The sequence below is a fragment of the Hypomesus nipponensis genome, chromosome 9 (assembly GCF_054491055.1).
Source record: "Hypomesus nipponensis isolate SF chromosome 9, ASM5449105v1, whole genome shotgun sequence".
Classification (NCBI taxonomy): domain Eukaryota; kingdom Metazoa; phylum Chordata; class Actinopteri; order Osmeriformes; family Osmeridae; genus Hypomesus; species Hypomesus nipponensis.
The window spans coordinates 25,949,195-25,976,382 of NC_140369.1; the positions used below are offsets into that span (position 1 = coordinate 25,949,195).

The following is a 27,188-nucleotide window of genomic DNA, read 5'->3' on the forward strand; positions in this document are numbered from 1 at the left end:
ATCCAAATTTGTCTTTGCGTGGCCATAATTTCAGGGTGACCTTTTTATCACGCTCTATATACATTCATTTATATTATGTAAATGATCTTAAACAAGAATAAGGTGTAGGTAAATCTTTTTTTTATTCGAAGCACAATTACACTGTGTATGAATTTAAAGTGAAGCACTTAGTCTTTCAAGTGCTTCACTGAGGTGCCAAGCTAAAACATTTTAAGCAAAACAAAACATTTCAAAATTGAAAGTGCTACTATTTAAAAGTGCTTCCCTGAACTGAGACCTAACATTTCATGGCTCAAAGTCTTATAGCAGGTCCCCACTTGCTGTCGTGTGCCCTTCATATGACAACACTTGTAATTCTGCCTTCTTGCCCTTTGGCCTTGGCTAAACCAGCTTGCCACACTCTCCCAAGCATCAAAATCCTACCTCCATGGGCTAGCTCCATGGGTTACCTCCATGGGCTAGCTCCATGGGCTACCTCCATGGGCTACCTCCATGGGTTACCTTCCAGGGGTTTTTCTGGGTCAAAATGGGTCTTTGGTGCTCCAAAAGTGTTTGGCATCCCCCCCCCCGTCAAAACTAAACCAATATTTCGGAACAGGTTAAAGTCTAACGTAATATTGCACATATTTTCGGCCTATTTCTAGCCTGACGTTGTCATACTCATAATTCTAGTCTAGTAGAGTAGTAGTAGTAGTAGTAGAGTCTGATAACTCTCTGTTGGGCTGTGACTATGGGGTGTGTTTCAACCGAACTTGTTAAACAAATGCCTCTTCGCTCAATTGGATAGACCTACAACCAATCAGAGCAACATAATATGTTGTTTGTTGAAAACAAATTCAACCCAAGCGTTTCGTGACGTTGTTGATTACGTTACCGTTGATCATCTGTCCATCATCGTATAAAGCCCGCCATGGCAATTTCATTGGTCCGCCCAGATCCTGGTTTTATATAGTTTGTCCCCAATACGAGTAGCCTGGTCCTAACCAGACCCTCGTACATTTCACTTGTACAGAGGGTCTGGGATCTCTCGATTGACAAACGTTAACTTCCTTGAAGGCGGGTCCTCTGTTGAAGTTTAAAACTATTGGATCCGCCCAGAGCCACTCTGATTTGCCGTAACCAATCGCAAGCGTTCGCCTTAGCCAACTCCTTCACCACTACTGTAACGGAGCTAGCTGCCGTAGCTGGAAAATCCAACTTTTCCCGGACCCCGTGGGGAGGAGGGCTACAACATCATGGCCACCTACAAAACTCAGCAAGGAATGTTCTTGCTCCGGCTTTCACCTATATTCGCCAGCGAATTGCCACAAATGCGCAATAGTTTCGCTTGCATCTTTCTCCGCCGCCATTACTCAACTAATCAAACAAGTGCACGACGTCATCGTTCTCAGCCACTCCCTCTGTTCGCTGATTGGACCTACAAAAAAATTGTTTCTGGAAACCAACTTCAGAGCCGAGCTCCCAGACCTTGTACAGAAGCGAAATCCAAATTGAGCGGAAGTACGTAGGAGGGCAGAGCCAAGCTACAATACGAGCCTCACCAGACCCAACTTCCCGACCAACTTTTTTTGTGGGCGGGGTGAATTGGGCTAACGGGCTAACACAAACAAGTGTCAGAGCTGAAACTTAACTGGATCCTTGAATTAAGTTAGCATTGGTGAAATATATATATATTTTTATATTAGTTTTGTTGTTGTTGATGAGTTTGTTTAATTACGTACTGTATCAATACTTATGTAATGATTTGTGTTTTGCAACAAACAAACAAAAACGTTGGGCGATAACACCGGAACACCTTGACTAGTTTACATCCGGTTAGAAAGAAAGCGCATGAAGAAGGAGAAAGTTTAAGTTCATCGAACTACAGCTTTGTAAACTACACGAGGTTTTTAACCATCAAAATGTCTCAACTAAATGTGTTCAGGGATTTTCTCAATGAGCGATTAACAACGGCAGCTTTGGAGATATTTGCGGCCGCCGAAAAACTGTTTGCCAAGTACGAAGAGGAGATTTGTCGTTCAAAGGAGGAGAGCGCGAGACTGCAACGCTTGTTGGACATTGTTACTCAACCTGAGATCAAGCTTCACCGAACAGGTTCGATTAATAACTAGTTTATTATAATGTGCTGTGTCTATATTCATTATATCTTGAATTATATATTTGGTCTAGCACGCCAATAACCAGGTGTCGTGTCAAAATTAGGGTAGTAAATAGGTAAAAGCTGATGGTAGTGAGACCCGTTTCTTGCGATTGAGTGGTTTACTAGCACATAGTACTAGTAGGGAGGACAAACGTTCTGCTCTCAATGTGATCACAACAGTGTTAACAAATGCTAAACTGAACTTATTGCTCATTTAACATTGTGATTAAAAACACAATTGGGATATTTAATGTACAATACGATGTACGCTGATATTATTAGTACATTTACTTTCGAAAACAATAGTCAATTTTCACATATTGACTGAGGCGTTAGCATAATTGACCTCTGTTCAACGATAAACGATAGCGGTCTGTGATACACCCGTTTTCAATAAATAAACATGCCTCACATATCGATGAATGTTTTATGATTTATTATTAACTAACCTACTTACTAACCGAGAGTGAGGTCATGCCGGGAAATAGCAAACTGAGACTGGAACGTATCGACCGAGCGATAGCGAGCTGAGGTTTGATATTTCCCGGCACGACCGAACGGTCGAGGTTACTAAACTAAAGTAGTTTATTATATGCATTAGGCATTTTTAGCTTTTTTTCATTTTGTAAACGAAAATAAATGGTACCTCTAGGCCAATTGTAGCTAGCTCTCAAGTCTTCTCACGCTGTGTTTCATGTGTTGCCTAGCAACTCATTACTTATAGAAAGCGGACAACATGGTTCTGCTAAAATGGCTTTAATTTCAACACAAAATAACGACACAAATGTTAAAAAGAGTCTAGTCTTCATCCTCACTTTCGATGACAAGTCTTTTCAGCATCATCTGTATAGTAAAACTCAGTAACTGACCCGTCGTTCATTTTGAAGATGACGTCAGAGGGCAATACGGAACTGTATTGACCGCTGAGGAGGGCAATCATAGAGTTAATATAACTAGAGACAGCTACTTCTGTCTTCCAAGATGGCGTCCCAATTCATTTCTATGAAAAGTGCTCAGTGGCGCAGTGAGGCAAGCGAGAGCGCGAGACTGGACGCAGCCGTCTTTCCACTTCCGTGTCTTCCGGTCTAGCTTTAAACAGTGGCTCTTTTTTTCCCTAGCTCCGAGACCTCGTGCACGCTTGCAATTAGCTGTACACGTCATACTTTGCGACAACCAGTCGCGAGCATAGATTGAGATGGTTACGAGCCTATGTTACGAGCGTGTGAGCTAAGGCATTGCAGTGGCAGAATGGGGTACAAGTCCGATAAGAATCAGACACATGATGCAAACATAACAGAAATTTATTCTGTCACTGTATAGTATTCCTTTCACTTGTTTTTTAGAAATAGGCTATAGGGCTAAATATAGGGCTATTCTAGATGGAACTCATCACATAGGTTGCTTTTTTTCTTTGTGATATAAGTATGATTTCCAACGCATTGTATCGGATGAAATAAACTGTTAGCATGAACAGCTCCGTCTTTGTTCTCGCCAGCCAAAGAAAGCTTTATAGTTATTTTGGTAACCGAAATCTTCCATAATGCAGACTTAGCTTAGCTTACTTTCTTCACACTGCCTTCAATTTAACATCAGTGTAGAAATATGGCCATGTGTTTTATATGTTCATCCTAACCAAACGCCTATTAATGGATATAACGTGATCTAACAAGACTTGGTAATAATGTAATAAATATAAGCTTGAGAACTGTGTCTAAAATATACTTTGTTGGACATTTGCCTTTGAAAGGGGAATATTCGAAGAACCATATAGGCTACACAACGTTTCCATCAGATGTAAGTGGGGGTGAAACATTTAGTCACCGAGGACCTTCATTGTCCCACAAAAGCAGTCTGGCTTGATGACACGATCAACAAAAGAATAATGGGTGTGTTTAACAAAAGCTTCTGAAGGCAAGACTAATATGATTTAAATATAGGCCTATATAATTTCCTATTGTGGTTACCGGTTAAAGTATTAATCTTTGTCTTAGCTCCAGATAGACGTCAACAATCTATGCTCGCGCTTAACATATTATATTTGCCATCATGTCATGAACGTTTTTACGAAAAATCAAATCTGTTTTAAAATAACGGGAATAAACTATATTAACAACATGTCATGTATGTGTGACATTTGCTTAACTTGCTGCAACAGGGCAGGCAACTCAAGCCAGTTCTCCCTGTGCTCATTCAATATAAGTCTATGGCTCATTCAGCTCCATGTAAATCGGCTATCGGCCAATGTGAACTATTGTGCTCGTGCCCTGTTAGGATCCGCAAGCACATTTGCAGGCAACTTTTATTGACGTAGGCAAATAAATGGGGTGCTAGTTTACACATTTCGGATTGGTCTCAAACTTAGCAAAAATCGGGATAAATTATTCTATGAAAAAGCTAGTAGTATGAGCCAGGTTCGAGAATCGAACAAAAATTATTGGGGGAGATAGTTTTGTAAATGTTGACTGGAGTTAATAGAATAAAAACGACCGGAAGAGTCGGAAACCTAACCGTAATGCAATACCACCTACATCCACCGGGGCCGTTGCTTCAAGCCGAGGGGCGAAGGGTGGGGGCTTGAGGGCAATACGCGTCTGGCATGACTACCCATTAGCCAATCAGAAAGCTCGTACCGTCGTTGCCATATAATAAGACATTATATTACTAATAAACAACTCATGTGTACAATTGTCCTTATACCTATGGTTTTAAACCAGTGCAGCCCACTAATGCTGTACGCCAGAGGTCTTCAACAGGGGGTCCGCGACCCCCAGGTGGTCCACAGAGGTACTGCAGGGGGGTCGCGAAATGTTTGGTTGCAGCAGCCTGGGCCTGTGACAGGTGGGGGGAGGGGCGCAAAGGGCAAACTTAATAGTGGTATCTTGCTTCCAACTCATTTTTTAGAGAACCCATTCTATAGGATTGAGAGAGGTTAAAATAAAAGAAGTTTAAGAGAAGCTGACAAAGCTGAATGAGTATTTAATTAGTTTGATGTGCAAGGCAACTAAACACCTCTATGTGAAAATATAAATCTCATGTTATTAGATCCAAAATTACTGAAGAGCTCTGGCAGTAGTGCAATGCTTTGATAATGGTTTACTACATCAGAACTTGATGACTAACACGTTGTATTAGATCGAGTACAACATTTAAATTAAAGAAGCCAATGACAAAAGGCTCTCACAAACAAGCTACAAGTGGGTAGTAGCTTACTTGTGCTTTCCAATCAGAATCTAGTTTTGATTGCTGTTACCAAGACTTGTCCTGCTTGAAAAGCATCAAACTCTAGTCTGCTGTTTTTATACCTTGGTTCTATGAGAAGCCTTTAACAAAACATGTAAGTCACATTCACTGTTGACCATTCTCCTTAGAAGTTGAGGCAAACTGACCCTCCACATCCTCAAACACCAAAGTGCCATGTGCTCATAACTGCTCATCTGTAAATGTAACTGTTTCCTCTGTGTATGTAAAAAAACATTGATTTCCCACACTGACAATAAGACTTATGTTTGTCTAACATAAGTCTTACAATAACTTTGATCAGTGCATCAAGCATCTTGACAGTGTGGGAAATGTACACAGTACCATTTACATGTACACAGGGTGATGTATTGTGCTATCAGTGTTTCCCCTAGGATTTTTTTTAGCCCCTTCCGGCCAAAATAAAGTTCTAACCCTATATTTCGGAGTAGGTTAATGTAATAGTCTAATAACAAATGTAATATTGCATATATTTGTGTCCTATTTTCCGTAAAGCAATACAGTTAGGCTACTTAAAGTATGTTCTAAATGTCAGAAATATGCTGCCAATTAATAATTGACGTAACAATGGCAACAAAAATGGAGACTGGAGGGTTGGATGCTTTTCAAGCAGGACCAGTCTTGGTATGGCCATCAGAATAGACACTGGCTGTAAAGCACAAGTATGCTACTATAACTAGAGCTTGTTTGTTGGAGCAGAGATCATTTTGTCATTCTCCTTTTTTAATTCAACCTAATCAACACAATGAAGTAGGCTCGTTTTGTCCTTGGCTAATGCATGGACCAGGGGCGTCGTTAGACCCTTTTTAATGGGGCACAGCCGATATGTGAAGAGGTGTTATGCCAAAGCATTATCCCAATTAGAGGTGGGCGATTTGGCCAAAATCTCCTATCACGGTCTGAGTAATTTTATATCACGGTTACGGTATATATCACGGTATAGTAATTGATATATTAAATTCAATTAAGAAATGGTACGAAATAACCATACCGTACTTCATCATCACACTTGATTATTTATTACAAGAGTAAAAAAAAAAGTTTAGTATGAGCATTCCGATCGGCTGATGCGCAGTCATGCCATCCGCCGTTATGCCCTCAGACAAACGGGGGGAAAATAATTCCTTTGTTTATAATTTGATACACAGAACTTTATTATATTAAATATTCATCCAAAATGATTCACACCTTCACAAAATCAACTACAAACAAATAATTTCCATGATGCCGGGTAAGTAGCTAGCTCCTGAGACTTTTCACTAAAAGAACAAAGGGGAAGTGCAATGAAAAGCTTAATGGAACTCCGACTCGGAATTTGAGCTTCAGGGGCGCTTGACAAAAAATAACAACATTTGGCGTGTCGGACGTTTTAGAATTGTTTGTGTTCCCATTGTCTTTAAGACTACATATTTTACAAACAAGAGGTTTGTTAATGTAACTGTATACATATCTCACTCGTAACGGCTAATCAGCTAACATGTTAAAGTACACTACATCCAAAGTCACTGTCGTAAAACTAGCCTCTTTCACAAAACACTGATTAACGGAAGTTGCTTCGAGGTAAAATTAAAAACCTTTTAACATCTAAATTTAGCAAAAATTTTACTAAAAATAAAATAAGACAGTATCATTCCAGTACCAACTATTTCAGTTGTAATAGAAATTAAAATATATAATTTGGTCAGCTCAGCAGAGGTTGTTTTAACATCTGCTGTTTTTGTGTTTGGAGCAAAAACTGATGTTAAGGAAGAGCGCCCGGCAGAACTACTATCATCCTTGTGCCCTTGCGTAGAGCAGGCATGTCGCCCTTAAGCCCCTTTCCCCCTACTACTCACGTCTATCAATGCAACAGAGATTACAGAAGGCATGATATTGATCTTTGCTGCTCTTAAAGGCAAAGTGGAGTTCATAAAGCCTGGGGATGATGTCCTACCCATAGATAAATTATTCTAAAATAAATGACGCTGGGCGTGGATAGAAGAAAGTACTCTCATCTTCCGAATAAACGTAACGGTACGTTTATTTTTTTTACCCGAAAATGTACCGGGTGGATTTCTTATTTTGGACGGTACGTTAATTTTGGGGGGGGGGAATCGAGACATGATTATAGAAAATTCCATGCATTTTTTTCGGAAGGGAAGATAAATTTGAACTCTTTGATGTGAAAACGTTAGCTACCTTAGCTAGCTAGCTACTGGCAAGTAGCTTACATTAGCCGATGACATTATCTACCAACTGGTTGTCAGTGCAAGCTAGTAAATGTTAGCCAGAGCCTTATTATGGCTCTGACGTTAGCTCTGGCTACTGTACACTTACATAACGGTTCCCATTCAGCACACCAGCATGACAGTCACAACCTAAAGACAACGACCCTCTCGTCAAATAGAAATCCCAGGGCATTTACTTCTTTATATTTTGCAAACTCAAGTAAAGTAGATACTTTGAAGGTGTAACTAGTACTGGTGCAAGTTCAGGATTTTATGCCGCACAAGACGCGGAATATGAGGTGCTGCGAGATGATGTCATTAGGAATATCACAGCACCTGCAATTGTGCTGTGCGGGAGTTGCGTCTAGTTTGTTGAGGTACCGTATACCAGTAGTCATGGCATGTTTGTTATTTGACAGATTTGTAACTGTATTTCCAAGCTACAAGCATTGAAGTATTTTCCTAGCAATGCTTTATTTGGTAGTGGTTGTCACGTTGACTGTAAGCTGTTTAAGGAAAAGTGATAGTACTAGTACATGTATGTTTGTAACTAGACAGCCTCTTTTTTTACTTTGTAACAACTAAGTATGTCCAGTGGTTTTCATGTTATGTTGCAGTCATGTTGACTGTAAGTTTTTGAGGAAAGGTACTACCATATATTTGTAACAGCTTCTTTTTTGAAAATTTCTAATAATGATTATGTATTTCCAAAATACAAATGTTGAAGTTTTTTCCTAGCAATGGTATATTTGCTGTCCATTTCTATTCCTGATTGCAAGTGACAGTAAAAGATGCACACTTACACTGATAGGAACACATTTTGATCGCATATGGACACAGTTTGCGGGGGGTACTTTTATTAGATTGAGGATTTGTCTGGGGGGTACTTTTATTCCGGGGTGTACTTTTATTAGGAAGATAAGAGTAGAGACAGCGAGCCGTTTGGCAGTTAGTGCAAGTGAGAAACTGAGAGAGCCTAGTGCTTGTTTCTGCACGTTTAGCTAGAGGAAGCTACTATATGCCAGCACGGGTAAAAAAGTGTTTGCTCGTCATGTCATAGAGCCGCTACCCGTGCACTAGGGGTGGAACGGTACATGTATTCGTACCGAACCGTACGGTACGGGTGTCACGGTTCGGTGCATCAAATTACACAGAGAATACACGGTATAAAAATAAATAAAATTTGCATGCAAATTAATTAATGTAATGCGGAACTACTATTACATACTCGTGTTCTCTAGGAACATCTAATCTGTCGTTCTAAAGCTCTGATTGGTGCCGCCGTGAGTCAGAGATAGCTAGCAGCACTAAGGATAAGTATGATTGCAAGTTTGGGAAAACTTTGGTTTCCCATTCAGGTACTGTAATACAGGCGAGAGCACTGTGACGAGCACTGTGTGTCGGCGTTGTTCAGCAGTTGTGGTCAGTGACGTGCAGTCTGGGTGGGCAAGGTAGGCACTGCCTACCCTGCCAAAATTCAAACGTAAAAATGTTTATTAAATAATTTTATTTAAGAAACTTGTATATGTATTTTTACTGTTTATTCTTGTGATTTATATATGCAATATGTGTGTTATTCCAATTGTTTAGACGTTATAATGACAAGTGTAGCAGTTATGCATAATCAACTACAAAAAAGTAAAATAAGCAGTGCTTTTACTTTCCGTTCACTGAGGACGACAAGAAAAAAACTCAGTTGCGCACATCGATCCTGTATCTTTCAACATGTACGTTGAAAAGCACAACTCATTACACCAGCTACATTGTAAGCGTAATCCGAGCAAAATTCAAGTCAAAATGACAGCAGTGGTGTCTGCCGATATCACGGAGTTGAGGAATATCTCTAGGCTCGATTTTATTCAAAAAATGATTTAATAGCAAGAGGGAAGTCTACGCCAGACCTAGATGGACTACTGCAGCAAAAGAGACAACATGTTTTTGATTGTTTCAAACAGACTGGCATGAAGAAAAGATTGGCCATGTGGCTCAGCGGCTGAAAGCTACTGCTTGTACTGTTTACTGCGTTCACTGTTTTGACATATTAGCCTAATTAGGTAATCTGGCTTTCATAACTCAGTGCCTAGCCTCTTACTGACATAACCGCACGTTACTGGTTGTGGGGTATGTGAATGGAAATACATCGAACATGCTAACGCATGTAACTCATCTGGTGTGTGCTTAATGACAAAAAATATCCGACGCCACATCACCCAGGTGTGCCAATCACTGGAACGTGACAAAAAAAAAACTTCTCCTCGCTACAATGCTTAACCAGCTATTAGATACACATACAAATAGAGCCAAAAAAATCACTGATGCCATCGGAATTTACATGTCATATTCAACGCGCCCGTATAGACGAACCTGCTTTGTTTCGCTTTTCCCTCCTTTGTACCGAACCGTGATGTATGAACCGAACCGTGACTTCAGTGTACCGTTCCACCCTTACCGTGCACTAAAACTTACCACAACATTGCCGGGAGCAACTGTTACAGCTGACACAATGTTGTCTATGACTGACAGTGTCTGCGACTTAGAAATACAAATTACGTTTGTGAACATTTATTTTGAAACATGACATGTCATTCACAATTTCTTAGCCACATACATACCACATACACCCTGTGCAGATTTGAGTTTTTTTCACTTTAACCCCTGAAGATCACAACAATTGGTCTGGTTTTAGCTGTCAGACATGTTGGGTTGCATAATGACTACTAGGGCTGTAGTCAACCAAAGAAATGCTTAGTCGACCAAAGTCTTGTCCTGCCCAACGATCAGTCGACTAAAAAAAGAAAAGAAAAAAAAGAAAAAACAGACGCGATGTTTTGCATTTTGATTGACCATTTATTAAACAATTGTCATAGAGCTTTTATAAAACAACGAAAAAAACAGCAATAATACATAAAACTTTAATAATAATTTAAAAAAATGAAAATTAAGTGATTTTTTTTTAACTGCAAAGTGAGGAGCTCTGTCCTAGGTCTATAGTGACCGTCACAATCGCGCACCTGACCAACTCCATTCTAAGCGAAGACCACAAATCAGTTGTGAGGCTTACCGCGAATGTAGCGCACGCATGACAGTATCCCGTGCTGGCACAGTATATCTTGGCTCGACGATTTTAAACATGTTCTTAAAGCCCTCTCCTTCCACTGTGTTGACTGGCCTCATATCTTGGGCAATGTAATGCACAATCCCCGTAGTGATTTCCTCCTTTCTCTCCGCAGACAGAGGATGGACCAACTCCAGTTGCGTCTGGGTGCTTCCTGACGCCTGTGGCATGGCCTGGGGATGCGCCTAGTACATAACCAATACAATATATAAACTTTTAGACATAGCAAGCTCAGCTGTCTGACACGTGTATAAATCGCTTACCGCTTTTAGGTGATAGGCCATATTGGTCGTTGAGCTATGGTAAATTAGCTTTAGGCCGCATAGCTTGCACTCCACAGTCTTGTCGTCTTTTTTTGTAAAATGCAGCCAGACAAAAGATTTAGATTTCTTGGACATTTTGTCGACTAAAGACAAAACACGAAGCGTTCTAACTGAATGAATACAGCAAAACTACCCATTTTCCTTAGGCTACTGAGCGCGAAGCAGCAGTGCAGCCAGCCACGTGCGGTTCCCGAGTGTTCTACGTGGTGCGCTAAACTGTGGCGCTGTTACGAAATAGCCTAAATTAAAGCATTTAAAGTTGGGGATAAAACATAGGCTAATTATATTTTGAATACAGTAATATATAACTGCTTATAAAGGAATAAATATCAGAGTAAATCAATGAAAATTTCTTTACTGGTAAAAAAATAAATAAATGCAACTGGTCGACCAATGAGAATGTCAGTCGACCAAGACGAAATCGACCGATTAGTCGACTAAACGACTAAAGTTGACAGCCCTAATGACTACGTTAATCACCAACATACTCTTCTTTCCCCCAGATGTGCAGCAGCTCTCTCTCCTTGAGCCCCCACTGATTATAAAGGAACACAAGCTGTGGACCAGTCAGGATGAAGAGCAGCTCCAAGGACTGCAGTCTGAAACTACAGACTCCATGTTCACTTCTCCCAGTGTGAAACGTGACTCTGATCAGGAAGGCTTTTCTGAATGTTCACATCATGACCAAACTGTTAAAGTGGAGAACAGAGAAGGAGACTCTCTACCCAGCAACACAACTGAGGAACAAATCAAAGCAGAGTCTGATGGACAAGACTATGCAGCACCAGAACTGGACAGTGACTCTCAGCCCCTCTCTGTTGAAGCTCCAGACTGTCCTACAGCTCAGAGTTTGGAGGAAGAAGGACATGACAGAGAGCTACTTTTTCTGAACAGAACACAAGACAGTGAGGCTCTGCCAAGGGAACATATGCCACAGAGACGTCACACAGGAAATACAAAATATCAGTGTCAACAATGTTACAAAACCTTTGGTAGAGAAAGTGCTTTGGTTTTTCATGTGAGTACACACACAGGAGAGAAACCGTATCCATGTCAGGAATGTAGCAAACGGTTTACTCAGAAGGGAAATCTGGTTATTCACACAAGGAAACACACAGGAGAGAAACCATATCAGTGTCCACAATGTAGCAAATCATTTAGTCTTCTATCTCGTTTGTTTAAACACATGAGGGCACACACAGGAGAGAAACCATATCAGTGTCAACAATGTAACAAAAGCTTTAGTAACAAACACATTTTGTTTGTTCACATGAGAACACACACAGGCGAGAAACCTTATCAATGTCAGGAATGTAGCAAACGGTTTGCTCAGAAGGGAGGTCTAGTTGTTCATATGAGGACACACACAGGAGAAAAACCATATCAATGTCAACAATGTAACAAACTGTTTTCAATGAAGAATAATCTGGTTGTGCACATGAGGACACACACAGGAGAGAAACCTTATCAATGTCTGGAATGTAGTAAACTGTTTGCACAGAAAGGTAGATTGGCTATTCACATGAGGACCCACAGAGAAACCTTATCAATGTCAGGAAGGTAGCAAACTTGTATAAAAGTTAGCTTCTATAAAATTGGCAAGTATTTTTATGTACGTTCTATTTGCTTTCTTGCTTGTAGCACAATTTATCAGGGTCAGCTTCTCCATGCAGGGCTCTAGACTGAGACCAAATGGTCACAATTGCCATTGTTACTGATAATGATCACTTCCAGCAAACTTATTTTTTTGAATGAACAATTTCCCACTAAATACATTTCAAGTTTATTTACGTTTTTGGGGGCATATTTCAGTTAGCAGATGGTACTGTTTGAATCGCGATTCCATTTGAAATACTGCTGGTGACAACATCGTTAGAATAGCTTGTTTCAGAGGGGGTTCAGCTTGTTTCAAATGATGGTTCTTAATGAATGAATGCAATATGAGTAGGTTAAATGCTTGAAAATATCAGTAAAAAGGGAAAACTTAAGGTGACATTTAAGTCACAATATATTACTTATCATTATCATTCACACTGGAATGTCTTCCTCTTCGTGCCCTCCCCCTTTCATTCTCTCTCCCTCATTCTCCCTCTCGTGATATCTCACTACCACTCTCTCCACTCTTCCTCTCTCCCCACCCTCCTGACCTCTTTCCACCCTGACCCAATGTCAACAATGTGACAGGGACCATATTACATTAGTTTAAAACAGGGAGGGGTTGACCTTGTTGCTATGGATGATGTCAACAAGCTTTGGTTACAGTTATTGCCTGATAGGGGAATGGATTTCAGTCAATTATTTTATCTACAACATTTTGTATAACAAGTTATGTTGCAATACGATTTTTTTTTTTTCATATTCAAATGAAGATTTCAATCGTAGGTTTTAAGAGCGTCTGCTAAAAAAATGACTAAATGTTCATTACTACTTAAACAAGTTTATGTGTAACTTCAGGCAGTGTTTTCCTGCTCTGTCAAGTTTTATGTGTAATTCAGTCTTTTACCTCAAGGTGGACTCACTTACTATTTTTTGTAAATGTAACTGTTGCTTTATTTCTTTGTCTTATTCGTTGTTTTTATCCGGAAGTTGTTCCGAAGCTAGCGAGGCAACGGCAGACGAGCCACGTTGTTATTTGTTAAGGTTTATTGCTAAGATTTCCTCCAAGCAAGATTTTTGTTTAACCCGATTGCTACAAGCAGGCAAAGTGGTCTGTTTTGTGTATTTGTTCATTTTAATTTGCTGTGAAGAACTTATGTGCTCTTAGATAATTGTATTAGTATTAAGCTAATTTCATGTCTATCACCAGTTCTACGGTGTGATGATGTCTACAAGACTGCGACATTAAAGCATCAGTAAAAGGATCCAGAGTCTCGTGTAATCAATGGGCGTTATAATATGTTTAGCCAATTGTTTCTTACACGAGCATCTAATAAACAAATAGCTAAAACGCATAAACACAGCTACATGAATTGTGGAGTCTGACTATCCCTGATACAATAATAGAATAATAAAAAGAATACCCAGGGCTTGGTTTACACCTTTCGCAATTTTTTTAGCCACTGGGGGACCTAAGGCAGGCTTGGGGAACTCATATCAATGTTAAATAACCTCCTAAAGCAGATGAATGATTTTACAAGCCGCTCGAAGCACTTCATGATGACGGAGGTCAGTGCTATTGGGCAATAGTCGTTCATGCAGGTGACCTTGGTGTTCTTGGGCACAGGGACGATGGTGGTCGTCTTGAAGCAGGTGGGGAGTACAAACAGGCTGAGGGAGAGGTTGATAATGTCACTGAAAATCCTTATGTTGTCATAAGGAAGAAATGTACCTCCCCTTCTCTGCTTTGCCCGCCCAGAGAATCTGACCCACTCATGAGAAACTGAGCTATGACCGTGAGAGCGCGATATCTGTTTTCCTCGAGAGACATCATGGCTTGCAAACGAACGAAGCATAACAGTTGCTCAGTGTTACGGTGTCTGTTTCTCTTCTCCTGTCTGTCAGCTCTCAGGTGTGGTGCGTTCCTGGCCTGATGACGTGGGCGTGTCCAGCAAGGCTCATCGTTATCCAATCGGAGGAGCTCATCACACTGTATTTAGCTGTCAGTATGTGTTTGTGTTGTGTGGGGAGAGGTTGGTGTTTGTTGGTAACATTGAGCATTTGAGCATACGATTACTACTGAACATTGAGCGTTGTTTATCGTATTCGGTTATTGGTTGTTGAGAACCGTAGGAGTTTTGTGTTACCTGTATTCTGGCCCTTGCCCTGGACGTCTGGAGTAGGGCTAGGTAAGATACCCTGGGGTATACATACACCCGTAGGTAACCCTCTGTTATATACACTAGGTTAGAAGCTAGCGGCTGTCACCCTGTGTCTTGTAGCAGTGAGGTTAGTTGTAGTTTAGTTGGTGTTAGGAAAGAGTATAGGGGTAGGGAAGATTAGGGACCTTTTGTATTATTTCTTTGATTTGACAGACCGCTGGCACTGCCCTACTCCTACCCCGTTGTTGTTGTCCCTCCCCCATTGTTTGTTTTGTTTGTTTGTGTATGTAAATGTACATGCGTACTTATTAAACCTGTGTACACGGCATCCTTGGTTGTGGCAAACACGTTTGTTGGGGCTACCCTCTCGCATCCCTCACCACTGTGCGGCCTAGGGCAGTTGCGTGCTCCTCCTCACCCGAGCCATTGGAGGGGGCGTAACAGTTGGGGGCTCGTCCGGGATCAAGTGCAGGCCTTCGGTCCGCACGTTGGTGAGCGCTGAGGGTGGTTGGCGTGGTTGTGAGCCACGTTAGTTTGTTGGGTTGTTGTGTGTGTGTGTGTGATGGCTACCTCGGCCGTGTCCTCTTTTTATTGAGGAGCCTTCCGTGGTTCTGCTAGAGACGCTGCGTGTTGAGGACCTTCACGCCATAGCGGACCACTACGGTCTGGAGCCCCCGAAGCAGGCCCGTAAGGCTGAGCTCCTGGCCTTGGTCAGGGAAGGCTTAGAGGAGAAAGGGGTGTTTGTTGAGGGAAAGGAAGACGTGGAGGAGTTTAAGAACAGCCTGCCAGAAAGGCTGGTGGTGTATGTGAACGAGCAGAAGGTAGCGACATTGTCCCAAGCCGCAGTGCTAGCTGACGAGTTTGCCCTAACGCACAGGACAACGTTTAGCGCGCCCCGTCCCGAGTCTCGGGGTGTTGCAGCCTCTAGTATCACCACCACACCGACCAAGAACGCTTCTTGGCCACTCCCCCCCCCAGGTCGTCGCAGTGAGGAACGCGAGTGCTATTACTGTCACCGCAAGGGACATCTCTTGGCAGACTGCAGGAAGCTGCAGAGACAGAACGCGCCTAACGCGCCGTCTACCAAACCCTTGGCGTTGCTCCAGACCACGTCTGACAACAAGGGCCAGTCGTGCATACCACGTCAGTCACCCGATGCTGGTTATGGCCCATTTACATTTGCTGGGTCAGTCTCGTTGACTGGTGATGCCGAGTCTCAAGTCCCCGTTCAGATCCTGCGCGACACAGGAGCTTCCCAGTCCGTAATTCTGTCCGATGCGTTGCCATGGACTGATGGGTCGTATTGTTGTGGAAACGTTCTATTGCAAGGAATAGAAATGGGCTACGTCCCAGTGCCTTTGCACTTTGTGTATATCCAATCGGATCTAGTTAGTGGACGTTTTAGAGTCGCTGTTGTGCCTAGTCTCCCGGTAAAAGGGATCACCTTAGTTATGGGGAACGACATTGCAGGAGGCCTGGTGAAGCCAGTGTTGGAGGTCCTCGATGTCCCTGAGGTACCTGCTACCTCATCTGGTTCGTGCGCTGTGTTCCCAGCGTGTGTGGTGACGCGAGCACAGTCACGGCGGTTGGGTGGTGTGGTTGGGCTGGACGACACCATTTTTGCCCCGGTCTTTCGTGCTGACGAAGTACCTAAGGAAGCACCACATAGCCTGGATCGGTCTTCCACGGCTGGAGAGTCCATGTTGTCAGCTACGCGGGACGACTTGGTTAACGCGCAAAAGACAGATCCCACACTCAGGGCTTGTTTTTCTGCGGTTGTGCCTCGTGAGCGGGCTGATGTGCAGCCCTTGGCTTACTTCTTAGAGAACGGAGTTCTGCTACGAAAATGGGCTTCACACCAGGGACCCGACACAGAGTGGAGCACGGTCGTTCAGGTTGTTGTGCCGACTCTGTTTAGGTCACAGGTCCTGTCCTTGGCCCATGACACTCCCTGGTCAGCACACATGGGCGTTACCAAGACACACAACCGTGTCCTGCAGCACTTCTTTTGGCCGGGTTTGAAAGGTGACGTGGCCCGTCACTGTAGAACCTGTCACACGTGTCAGCTCATGGGTAAACCCAACCAGGTTATTCCGCCGGCTCCACTCCACCCTATTCCTGTGATGGGTGAGCCTTTTGAGAAGGTGATAGTCGACTGTGTCGGTCCATTGCCCAAGACGAGGTCTAGAAACCAGTACCTCTTAACTGTTATGTGTGCTGCTACTAGGTATCCTGAGGCTATACCGCTGCGTAACATCACCACCAAGGTAGTGGTTGCAGCCCTGTTGAAGTTCTTTTCCACATTTGGTCTGCCGAAAGAGGTACAGACAGACCAGGGTACCAACTTCACTGCTAAGTTGTTCGCCCAGGTGCTTAAAACCCTCTCTATCACACACAGGGTGTCCAGCGCTTACCACCCGGAGAGCCAGGGTGCTCTAGAACGCTGGCACCAGACTCTGAAAGCGATGTTGAGGAAGTACTGTATGGACACAAAGAACGATTGGGACGAGGGTGTTCCTTTTGTTCTGTTTGCGGCTAGGGAGGTAGTACAGGAGTCAACAGGTTTCAGCCCTGCTGAGTTAGTCTTCGGGCACACAGTTCGAGGGCCCCTAAAGGTTCTAAAAGAACAAGTACTAGACACGTCAAGTCCTCCAAAACACGTCTTGGAGTATGTGAGTGTGGTCCGCGAGAGGCTGCATTCAGCGCGCGCTCTCGCTGCAGAGATGTTGTTAACCACACAGGGGCGGATGAAGGCGCGGTTTGACCGCAAGGCTGTGTACCGTTCCTTGCAGCCTGGTGACCGTGTCTTGGTCCTACTGCCTGTGCCGGGCTCATCCCTCTCTGCCCGTTTCGTTGGTCCCTACAAGGTAGAAAGAAAGCTGAGCGAGACAGATTACGTGATCAAGACGCCTGATCGTAAACGTCAGAGCCGTGTCTGTCACGTAAACATGCTGAAATTGTACCACTCCAGAGATGACCCCCCAAACGCGACTGAACCTGCGGTCTCCTCGGTGGCTGCAGTGGTGCTGTCCCAAGATGCTATTGACGCACCTGTGGACGACGAGGACGGGTTGAGTCCTCGTATGGCTTCAGCTCAGCTCAGTGCGCGGTTGGCGAACTCCGAACTACTGCCAAACTTACCGGCGCTATTAGTGCATCTGTGTGGGGAGCAACAAGCCGATATTGTGAGGCTAGTAGACGCTTTCCCATCTATATGCGGTGATGTCCCAAGCCGCACTACCGTGCTAGTGCACGATGTTGATGTGGGCGATGCCGTCCCGATAAAGCAGCATCCTTATCGGGTGAACGCAGCAAAAAGGGAAATAATGAAACGGGAGGTTGCTTACCTGCTGGAGAATGGGCTAGCCACTCACAGCTCCAGTCCTTGGAGCTCACCGTGTTTGCTGGTACCGAAACCTGACGGCACCCATAGATTTTGTACAGACTATAGAAAAGTAAACACTGTCACAGTCCCCGACTCCTTTCCGTTGCCGCGCATTGACGATTGCGTTGATACCATCGGTTCTGCTACCTACGTTACCAAGCTGGACTTGTTAAAGGGCTACTGGCAGGTCCCCTTGTCTCCGCGTGCTGCGGAGATATCTGCTTTTGTGACACCTGACAGTTTCATGCAATATACAGTGATGGCTTTCGGTATGCGTAACGCTCCAGCCACCTTCCAACGCCTAGTCAACCTGGTGTTGGCTGACGTCCCTGATTGTTGCGCCTACCTAGACGACTTGATGGTCCATTCATCCACCTGGGGAAGCCACCTAAATACCCTACACACTGTATTCAGCCGCTTAGCAGCTGCCTCACTGACCCTTAATCTGGCGAAATGCGAGTTTGGGAAGGCAACTGTTACCTACCTCGGGAAGCAGGTGGGGCGTGGACAGGTACGTCCAGTTGCCGAAAAGGTCTCTGCAATAAGTGCTTTTCCTGCCCCTACTACAAGGAGAAACCTGCGTCGGTTCCTGGGTATGGCGGGCTACTACCGTTCCTTCTGCAGGAACTTCTCGTCTGTGGTGGCCCCGCTGACCAGCCTACTAAGCCCTGTCCGCCAGTTTCAGTGGACTGCTGAGTGCCAAGCTGCCTTTGACGCTGTGAAGGTACTGTTGTGTAGTTCCCCTGTTCTTGCAGGTCCCGATTTCGGCAAGCCTTTTAAAATGGAGGTTGATGCCAGTGCTGTCGGGGCAGGGGCTGTCCTGTTGCAGGAGGACGACGAGGGGGTTGACCACCCCGTGTGTTACTTCTCAAGGAAGTTTACTGGTGCTCAGACCCGCTACTCCACCATCGAGCAGGAGACTCTGGCGTTGTTGTTGGCGCTGGAATACTTTGAGGTTTACGTTGGTTCTAGTGTGTTACCAGTTGTGATATATACCGACCACAACCCTTTGGTTTTCCTGAATCGTATGTACAACAGCAACCAGCGCCTTATGCGCTGGGCGCTGTTCGTCCAAGGGTACAACTTGGTTATCGAGCACAAAAAGGGAGCTGATAACGTGCTCGCTGATGCCCTATCCCGTGTGTGGAGTCCTTAGGCAGCCCACGCAGTGGTCAGTATCTGTTGTAGGTATACTTTTATCTGTGGCACTTACGATGATGAGCTAGTGAGTGGTACATTGTTGTGTATGATGTGTACTGCGTATGTATGTTCTGGCGTGTGTTCTGATGTGTGTTAACGTGCTTGTTCTGCCCTTTATGTACCCATCCTTGTTTTTCCGGGTCGAAAACCCTGGGTTTTCTCTTTTTGGGTGGGCGTGTTACGGTGTCTGTTTCTCTTCTCCTGTCTGTCAGCTCTCAGGTGTGGTGCGTTCCTGGCCTGATGACGTGGGCGTGTCCAGCAAGGCTCATCGTTATCCAATCGGAGGAGCTCATCACACTGTATTTAGCTGTCAGTATGTGTTTGTGTTGTGTGGGGAGAGGTTGGTGTTTGTTGGTAACATTGAGCATTTGAGCATACGATTACTACTGAACATTGAGCGTTGTTTATCGTATTCGGTTATTGGTTGTTGAGAACCGTAGGAGTTTTGTGTTACCTGTATTCTGGCCCTTGCCCTGGACGTCTGGAGTAGGGCTAGGTAAGATACCCTGGGGTATACATACACCCGTAGGTAACCCTCTGTTATATACACTAGGTTAGAAGCTAGCGGCTGTCACCCTGTGTCTTGTAGCAGTGAGGTTAGTTGTAGTTTAGTTGGTGTTAGGAAAGAGTATAGGGGTAGGGAAGATTAGGGACCTTTTGTATTATTTCTTTGATTTGACAGACCGCTGGCACTGCCCTACTCCTACCCCGTTGTTGTTGTCCCTCCCCCATTGTTTGTTTTGTTTGTTTGTGTATGTAAATGTACATGCGTACTTATTAAACCTGTGTACACGGCATCCTTGGTTGTGGCAAACACGTTTGTTGGGGCTACCCTCTCGCATCCCTCACCACTGTGCGGCCTAGGGCAGTTGCGTGCTCCTCCTCACCCGAGCCATTGGAGGGGGCGTAACACTCAGTGTTTGGATATACAAATGAAAACAAAATGTATTTTTTTGATCCTTCATCCGAGCCTCTGAAAAACACATTTCTTAATTTTATTGTTGTATGTCTGCGCCAAACATTTCAGCCACTGTTTCCTCAACTTGGGCCAATACAAAGCTGGCCTTGCTGACCGTCTGAAATTAAATTCTGGATCAGGACCAACCCTTCTCGGTCCGGCTACAAACCTCGAACAAGTACGTCAACTAACGCTGTATCATTTTGTTGCTTTACTGTTACCTAGCTTGCTACCCTTGGAATGTGGCTGTAACATTAGCTCTGCAGCTAACAGCTAACTGAATTTTGTGAAAGAGACAGTATTAGGGGACAACTATGGCCCATATAAAAGCATCCAAAAACAGCATGCCATGGGACCTTTAGGATAGCTCCAGCCCCCGAGATCTGTTCCAGGGAAGAGAAACTCTAAAACATGAATAAGAAGCCCCGTCTCCAACTAGCTACAAACACAACAACAGGAACAAGATACAGTAACAGGTTTACTTTATTTGTGAATTCAAGTTGGGCCTCCAGGGACATATAGATGCTTTATTTGTAATTGAAGTTATATATGATAAATATACAAACACACTCTTCAGGTTTACAATAAAAGTACACACATTTAGTCATTTAGCAGACGCTCTTATCCAGAGCGACACACACACACACTTTATCAGTCGTGAAGATGATGCTGAAAAACTAATTCATGCATTTGTTACATCCCAATTGGACTACTGCAACGTATTATTCTCTGGCCTCCCAAGCACCTACATAAAATATTTAAAGCTGGTGCAAAATGCAGCTGCTAGACTACTGACCTGAACCATAAAGTATAATCACATAACATCTATTCTTGTCTCTCTACACCAGCTCCCAATCCAAAGCAGAGCTGATATCAAAGTCCTATTACTAACCTACAAATCTCTGCATGGAGTAGCACCACTCTACCTTTCTGGTCTCCTTGCACCCTATCACCCCGTAAGGACACTAAAATCCCAAGATGCTGGCTATCTGGTGGATCCCCAAATTAATATAAAACTGCTTGAGGCATAGAGTACCTCTTCTCTGGAACAAATGACCTGTCTCAATTAGGGAGGCTGATTCTGTTTCAACATTAAAAGTTAGGTGTTTTTTTTGTTTTTTGTTTAGTCAGTTCTACGACTGCTAAAGTTTGTGTGTTCTTTTAATGTAAACCTGAAGTGTTTGTAAGTGTCTTCGTCTCTTTGTCTACATGAAGCTAGGTCACTAAAAACAACCCAAGTATATTTGTACTTAAAAATAAACCTATATACCTAAAATGTCTGGTTCTGTTTGAAACATTTTATGATAATGAGCTGCAAAAAAGGTATTGTCAGTTTTAATTATTGTAGTAGCGTTATCAGGGATGGTTCCTTACAGAAACAACCCAGTCAAGGTCAAGGTTGACAACTCTATGCTACTTAGCCACAGGGAACTTAGCCACACTATGCAGCACAGCAGAACTAGTTATATCTCAGCCATCCATCAGCAGAACACATTACAGCATCAAACAATATGCTCTCTGCAGACCCCACAATTCATACAGCTGCCTTTATGTATTTTGGCTAATTGTTTATGAGATGCACGTGTAAGAGACAATTGGCTAAACACATACTTGTTTAATTAGTGACCCAACCTACAATTGAACACCTTCATTTGAATATGAAAAATAATAATAATCGAAAACGTAATATATCATAACATAACTCATTATACAATATTTCTAGGATTAAATAATTGACTGAGATCCATCCCCCTATCAGCCAATCATTGTAACCAAAGCTTGTTGACATCATCCACAGCAACAAGGTCAACCCCAACCTGTTTTAAACTAATGTAATATGGTCCCTGTTACATTGTTTACACTGATACGGTTTCTCTCCTGTGTGTCCTCATGTGTTTTATCAGAGAACTATTTTGAGAAAAGGGTTTGCTACATTCCTGACATTAATAAGGTTTCACTCCTGTGTGTGTGCTCATATGAAAAACCAAAGCACCTTTTCTACTCAAAGTTTTGTTACATTCTTGACACTGATGTATTGTTTTTACTCTTCCTTTTCGTCTCTGTGGCATATGTTCCCTTGGCGGAGCCTCATTGTCTTGTGTTCTGTTCAGAAGGAGCAGCACTCCTCCATGTTCCTCCTCCTCCAGACTCTGAGCTGTAGGACAGTCTGGAGCTACAACAGAGAGGGGCTGAGAGTCACTGTCCAGTTCTGGTGCTGCATAGTCTTGTACATGAGGCTCTGCTTTGATTTGCTCCTCAGTTGTGTTGCTGGGTAGAGAGTCTCCTTCTCTGTTCTCTACTTTAACAGTTTGGTCAAGATGTGAACATTCAGAAAATCCCTCCTGATCACAGTCATGTTTCACACTGGTAGAAGTGAATACGGAGTCTGTAGTTTCAGACTGAAGTCCTTGGAGCTGCTCTTCCTCCTGACTGGTCCAGAGCTCCTGTTCCTCTTTATCTGTTGGGGTTCCGGGAGAGAGAGCTGCTGCACATCTGGAGGAAAGAAGAGTATGTTTGTGATCAACGTAGTCATTATGCAACCCAACATGTCTGACAGCTAAAACCAGACCAATTGTAGTGATCTTAGTATAATATGCTAAACATCCAAGGCTTGAAATTGTGACCATTTTGGTTGCATGTGCTCCCAAAATTGTATCTATGTGACCTCAATTTTTTCTTCTTCACATAATTAATATATAATTAATATATAATTTTCACAATTAGGGGCACTGAGCAGCCAGTGATTTTTTGGTTCTGTGTTGATTACCCTTTGGAGGGCTCTCGTCTGCTGCAGTGCAACCGGAATACCACACAGAGATGCAGTAGGTTATTATACTTTCGATAGTGGTGCGGTAGAAGGCCACCATCAGTTTACACTCCAGGTTGTTTTTCCTGAGTCCTCTCAGGAAGTGTAGTCGCTGCTGTGCCTTTTTGACTGTCTCTGAGGTGTTGGCAGACCATGAGAGGTCATCTGAGAAGTGAGCTCCTAGGAACTTGAAGGTGTGGACCTTCTCCACCCAATTGTGGTGGGCCTGTTGACCTCGAAACGGGCAAAGAAGTGATTAAGTTCCCCTGCCAGTGAGGCATCAGCGTGGACAGTGCTGGCGTTGCTGTTCTTGTAGTTTGTGATGTTTTGGATTCCCTGCCACACTCTCCTTGGATTAATATTAGTGAGATGGTCTTCCACTTTTTCCTTGTAAGCCTTCTTGGCATCTTTGATGCTTCTCATGTGCTGAGCAAATTGTGTTTTCACTGAGTGTGTATCGTGACGGTCTCCTAACGAAGTAAGTGACTTTAAATTTGTAGCTTCTGTTGTGTTTTTGCTAAATCTTGTGTCTGGGTAGAGCTGAGAGACAGCAGCTATCCAACCCGTTTAGTATCTAGCTAGAGTTCGAGTTTCAGGGTACTCGCCGCCGCGTAGCACTACAGAGGCAGCCTTGCCTGGCAGCCTCGGTGCACGAAGACTTGGTCGAACAAAGACAGGGAGTCTACCTATCGAGGAAGACCGACGGGGCCGGATCACCTCTTTTGATAAGTATCAACCTATTTATATTTTATTCTACCTAGAACTTATTCATAGCTAGCATGTGTTTCCTTAGCATTCCTGTTCATTACACTACCCGTAGACGTAGATATGTCACAAAGTATATACGGTCAACTTCTAACCTTCACTACCTATCCAGATCTTCTCCACCTGCCCTCTCTCTTTCTTTAGGGCTCTGGAACTGCCAGTCTGCTGTGAACAAGGCAGACTTCATCCCGGCGTTTGCATCTCATGCTTCTTTTCATGCCCTTGCACTGACAGAGACATGGATCCACCCAGAGACCACTGCAACTCCAGCTGCTCTCTCCGTCAACCACTCCTTCACTCACTCACCCCACTCAACCGGGCAGGGTGGTGGGACAGGTTTGCTTATTTCCCCACATATTAAATACACATCCACACCACTCTCTGTTACTGCCAAATCATTTAAACACCATTATGTGATGCTAACTGATCCTATCAAAGCATGCTTAATTGTTCTTTATCGCCCACCAGGACCGCTAGCCAATTAATAATTGACGTAACAACTTATTGTAAATGGTCAGTAGCCTGACCGATCAAGGTACTCGAAAGCATGTACACTGTTGGCTTCATTTGATCTTGATAGGCTAAGCATTCGGTAGAAAATAATAACAATATACCCACTATTAATTAAAACTACTTCAGCATAATAATGCACAGAAAATACAAACGTGAGCAAGGGCAGCAATCGCTATTGAATCAACAGGCATGCAATTATGCTAGCAGGGGGAGAATACAAACAACGAAAATCACCAGTTAACTTAAATTTGCAATAACTGTAGACTATTACAATAACAGCTGTTATTGCTGTTACAGTAGGCTTTAATTAACTGAAAACAAGTTATACGATTTACAGTTCTCAAAGACGAACACACGCAAGACGAACACACACAATCTCAATCTGTCTTTGCTATTCTCCGACATGCACTCTAACAATCACTGCTCATAGACGGCCTAAAATCTTGTACAGCCCTATTTCTGATACCGTGGCGGCAGAAATGTTGTCGTGGCGGGCCGCCACAAAATCAACATAGGGGAAACACTGGATCTGCAAGTCCATCGAGATGGATATGCTACCCTTAAGTATTGTTGAGGGTGAAGGTTTTTATGAAGCTTTGTTAATTAGCCGGAAAAAAACGAGGGTCAGTTGTGTTTGAGCACCAACTTCTAGCTGTCGGCATTGCTAGGAGATACAGAAATAGTTATTCTTCTTGTAATACAGATCTCAATGCGAAAGCAGGTTGTGTTTTTTCTATTTTCACTGCATTTTAATATAGCCTATAAATAGTGAATTTTAATATAAAAATGTTAATGATTAATCGAAAATCGATCGTTAGTTCTCCAGACGTTCGATTAAGACAATTTAATCGAATGCCCATCCCTACCTCATATATTTCATTTGTACAGAGGGTCTGGGATCGCTCCATTGACAAGCGTTAACTTGCTTGAAGGCGGTCCTCTGTTGAAGTTTAAAACTATTGGATCTGCCCAGAGCCACTCTGATCTGCCATAACCAATCGCAAGCGTTCGTCTTAGCCAATTCCTTCACCACTACTGTAACGGAGCGTAGCTGGAAAATCAAACTTTTCCCGGACACCGTGGGGAGGAGGGCTACAACATCATGGCCACCTACAAAACTCAGCAAGGAATGTTCTTGCTCCGGCTTTAATTTATGGATATTCGGAAGCATTGCCACAACCACAGAATAACTTAGCTCGCATCTTTCTCCGCCGCCATTACTGAACTACTCAAACTAGTGCACGACATTTACGTCATCGTTCTCAGCCACTCCCTCTGTTCGCTGATTGGACCTACAAAATATTGTTTTTTTCTGAAAACCGACTTCACAGTCAAACTCCCAGACCTAGAACAGAAGCGAAATCCAAATTGAGCGGAAGTACGTAGGAGGGCAGAGCCAGGCTAGGTATGGCCGTGCTAGACCAAATATATAATTGAAGAATTAATATAGATACAACAGATTATAATCAACTGTAGTTATTAATTGAACCTGTTGGTTGAAGCTTGATCTCAGGTTGAGTAACAATGTCCAACAAGCGTTGCAGTCGCGTGCTCTCCTCCTCTGAACGAGAAATCTCCTCTTCGAACTCGGCAAACGATTTCTCAGCGGCCAGGAAAATCTCCAAAGCTGCTGTTGTTAATCGGTCATTGAGAAAATTCCTGAACACATTTAGTCGAGACATTTTGATGGTGAAAATCGTAGTAGTTTTCAAAATCGTAGTAGTTTACAAAACCGTAGGTCGATTACGTTTTTTTTCCCCTTCTTTGTGCGCGCTTTCTCTCTAACCGGATGTCAATAGGTCAAGCTGTTCCAGTGATCAGTTCACTGGCTACTTCGATCCTGGCACTGGCCATTTGCTGTGGTGGAGTTTGTTAATTCGTTGCTTGACATAGACCCAGAGCCATAGAAAAATATTCATTTTTCAATTTCAATGGCTCTGCTGCATAAACCGATTATGAAGCATGTAGCCCAGTAGCGGCCTAGCTGGCCATCGGGAGCACCGGGAGAATTTACAATGGGCTAAACAACTTCTGGGCCGGAGGGCCACTTGCCTTATCATTTTTTGACTACTAATAAAAATGTCGGCAGAAGATTGAGTGACACAGTTGGCCAGCAACACGGCTATGCAGCCCATTGTGCCGCTTATACACAACAGTGACACTGACCGATTGAAAGCTAGCTAGTAAAGACAACCTAAAGATGGAAAACCAGGCTAAGAAACGTAAACACCTTCACTAGACAATGTTTTATAAATTGAAAAAACGTCTATGTTCGTTTGTTTTACATAAAGTTCCAAAAATGATTTTTCGCTCCAATCAGCCCCAAAAAACGGCTCTCGCGCTACACATGCTCACATTAAGTGTGGAAGTCCCTACCTAGCATCACATCAAACAGAAATTGCATGCATTAGCAGGGCGCTCGCTGTGGTGGCATATGCGGGACCGGTTCTGGTGGGCCGGTCTGGATCATAGTGCAGGGCCTATTTATACTCCCAGTCCGTCCCTGATGTAGCCTAATTAACTTGATGAGGTACGTTTTCTAAAGAAAATGTGCCTATTTGCTGAAAACGCTTGGAATGGAGACAAACACTTAAAAGTACTGTATGATTATCTAGAAATGGTAATCCCCATCTCCTTACACTGACTGTCAAATGATGCAATGGTGGATGGTGTTTATGTCAAGGCTCATGCCCTTGTCCATAGCTATTTATGGATTCCATTCACTTCTATATAATCACCTCATGTGGGTGATTTCATTGC

At 43.3% G+C, this 27,188-nt stretch overlaps 1 protein-coding gene across 1 annotated transcript; it reads left to right on the forward strand.

Annotated features, from left to right (window-relative positions):
- The first annotated feature begins 1,809 nt into the window (after nt 1–1,809).
- Nucleotides 1,810–13,904, forward strand: LOC146274013 (uncharacterized). Its single transcript, XM_084704478.1, has 2 exons — nt 1,810–2,094; nt 11,547–13,904. Exons 1-2 carry the CDS (start codon nt 1,902–1,904, stop codon nt 12,605–12,607), a joined length of 1,254 nt encoding a protein of 417 aa, XP_084560604.1. The 5' UTR covers nt 1,810–1,901; the 3' UTR covers nt 12,608–13,904.
- Nucleotides 13,905–27,188: the final 13,284 nt, after the last annotated feature.

What these genes read in the sequence shown, in the direction of transcription:
- LOC146274013 (XM_084704478.1), top strand. Translation starts at nt 1,902, where the DNA reads ATGTCTCAACTAAATGTGTTCAGGGATTTTCTCAATGAGCGATTAACA. An exon ending in GATCAAGCTTCACCGAACAG is followed by an intron (nt 2,095 to 11,546) that starts GTTCGATTAATA and finishes TCTTTCCCCCAG; the next exon opens with ATGTGCAGCAGCTCTCTCTC.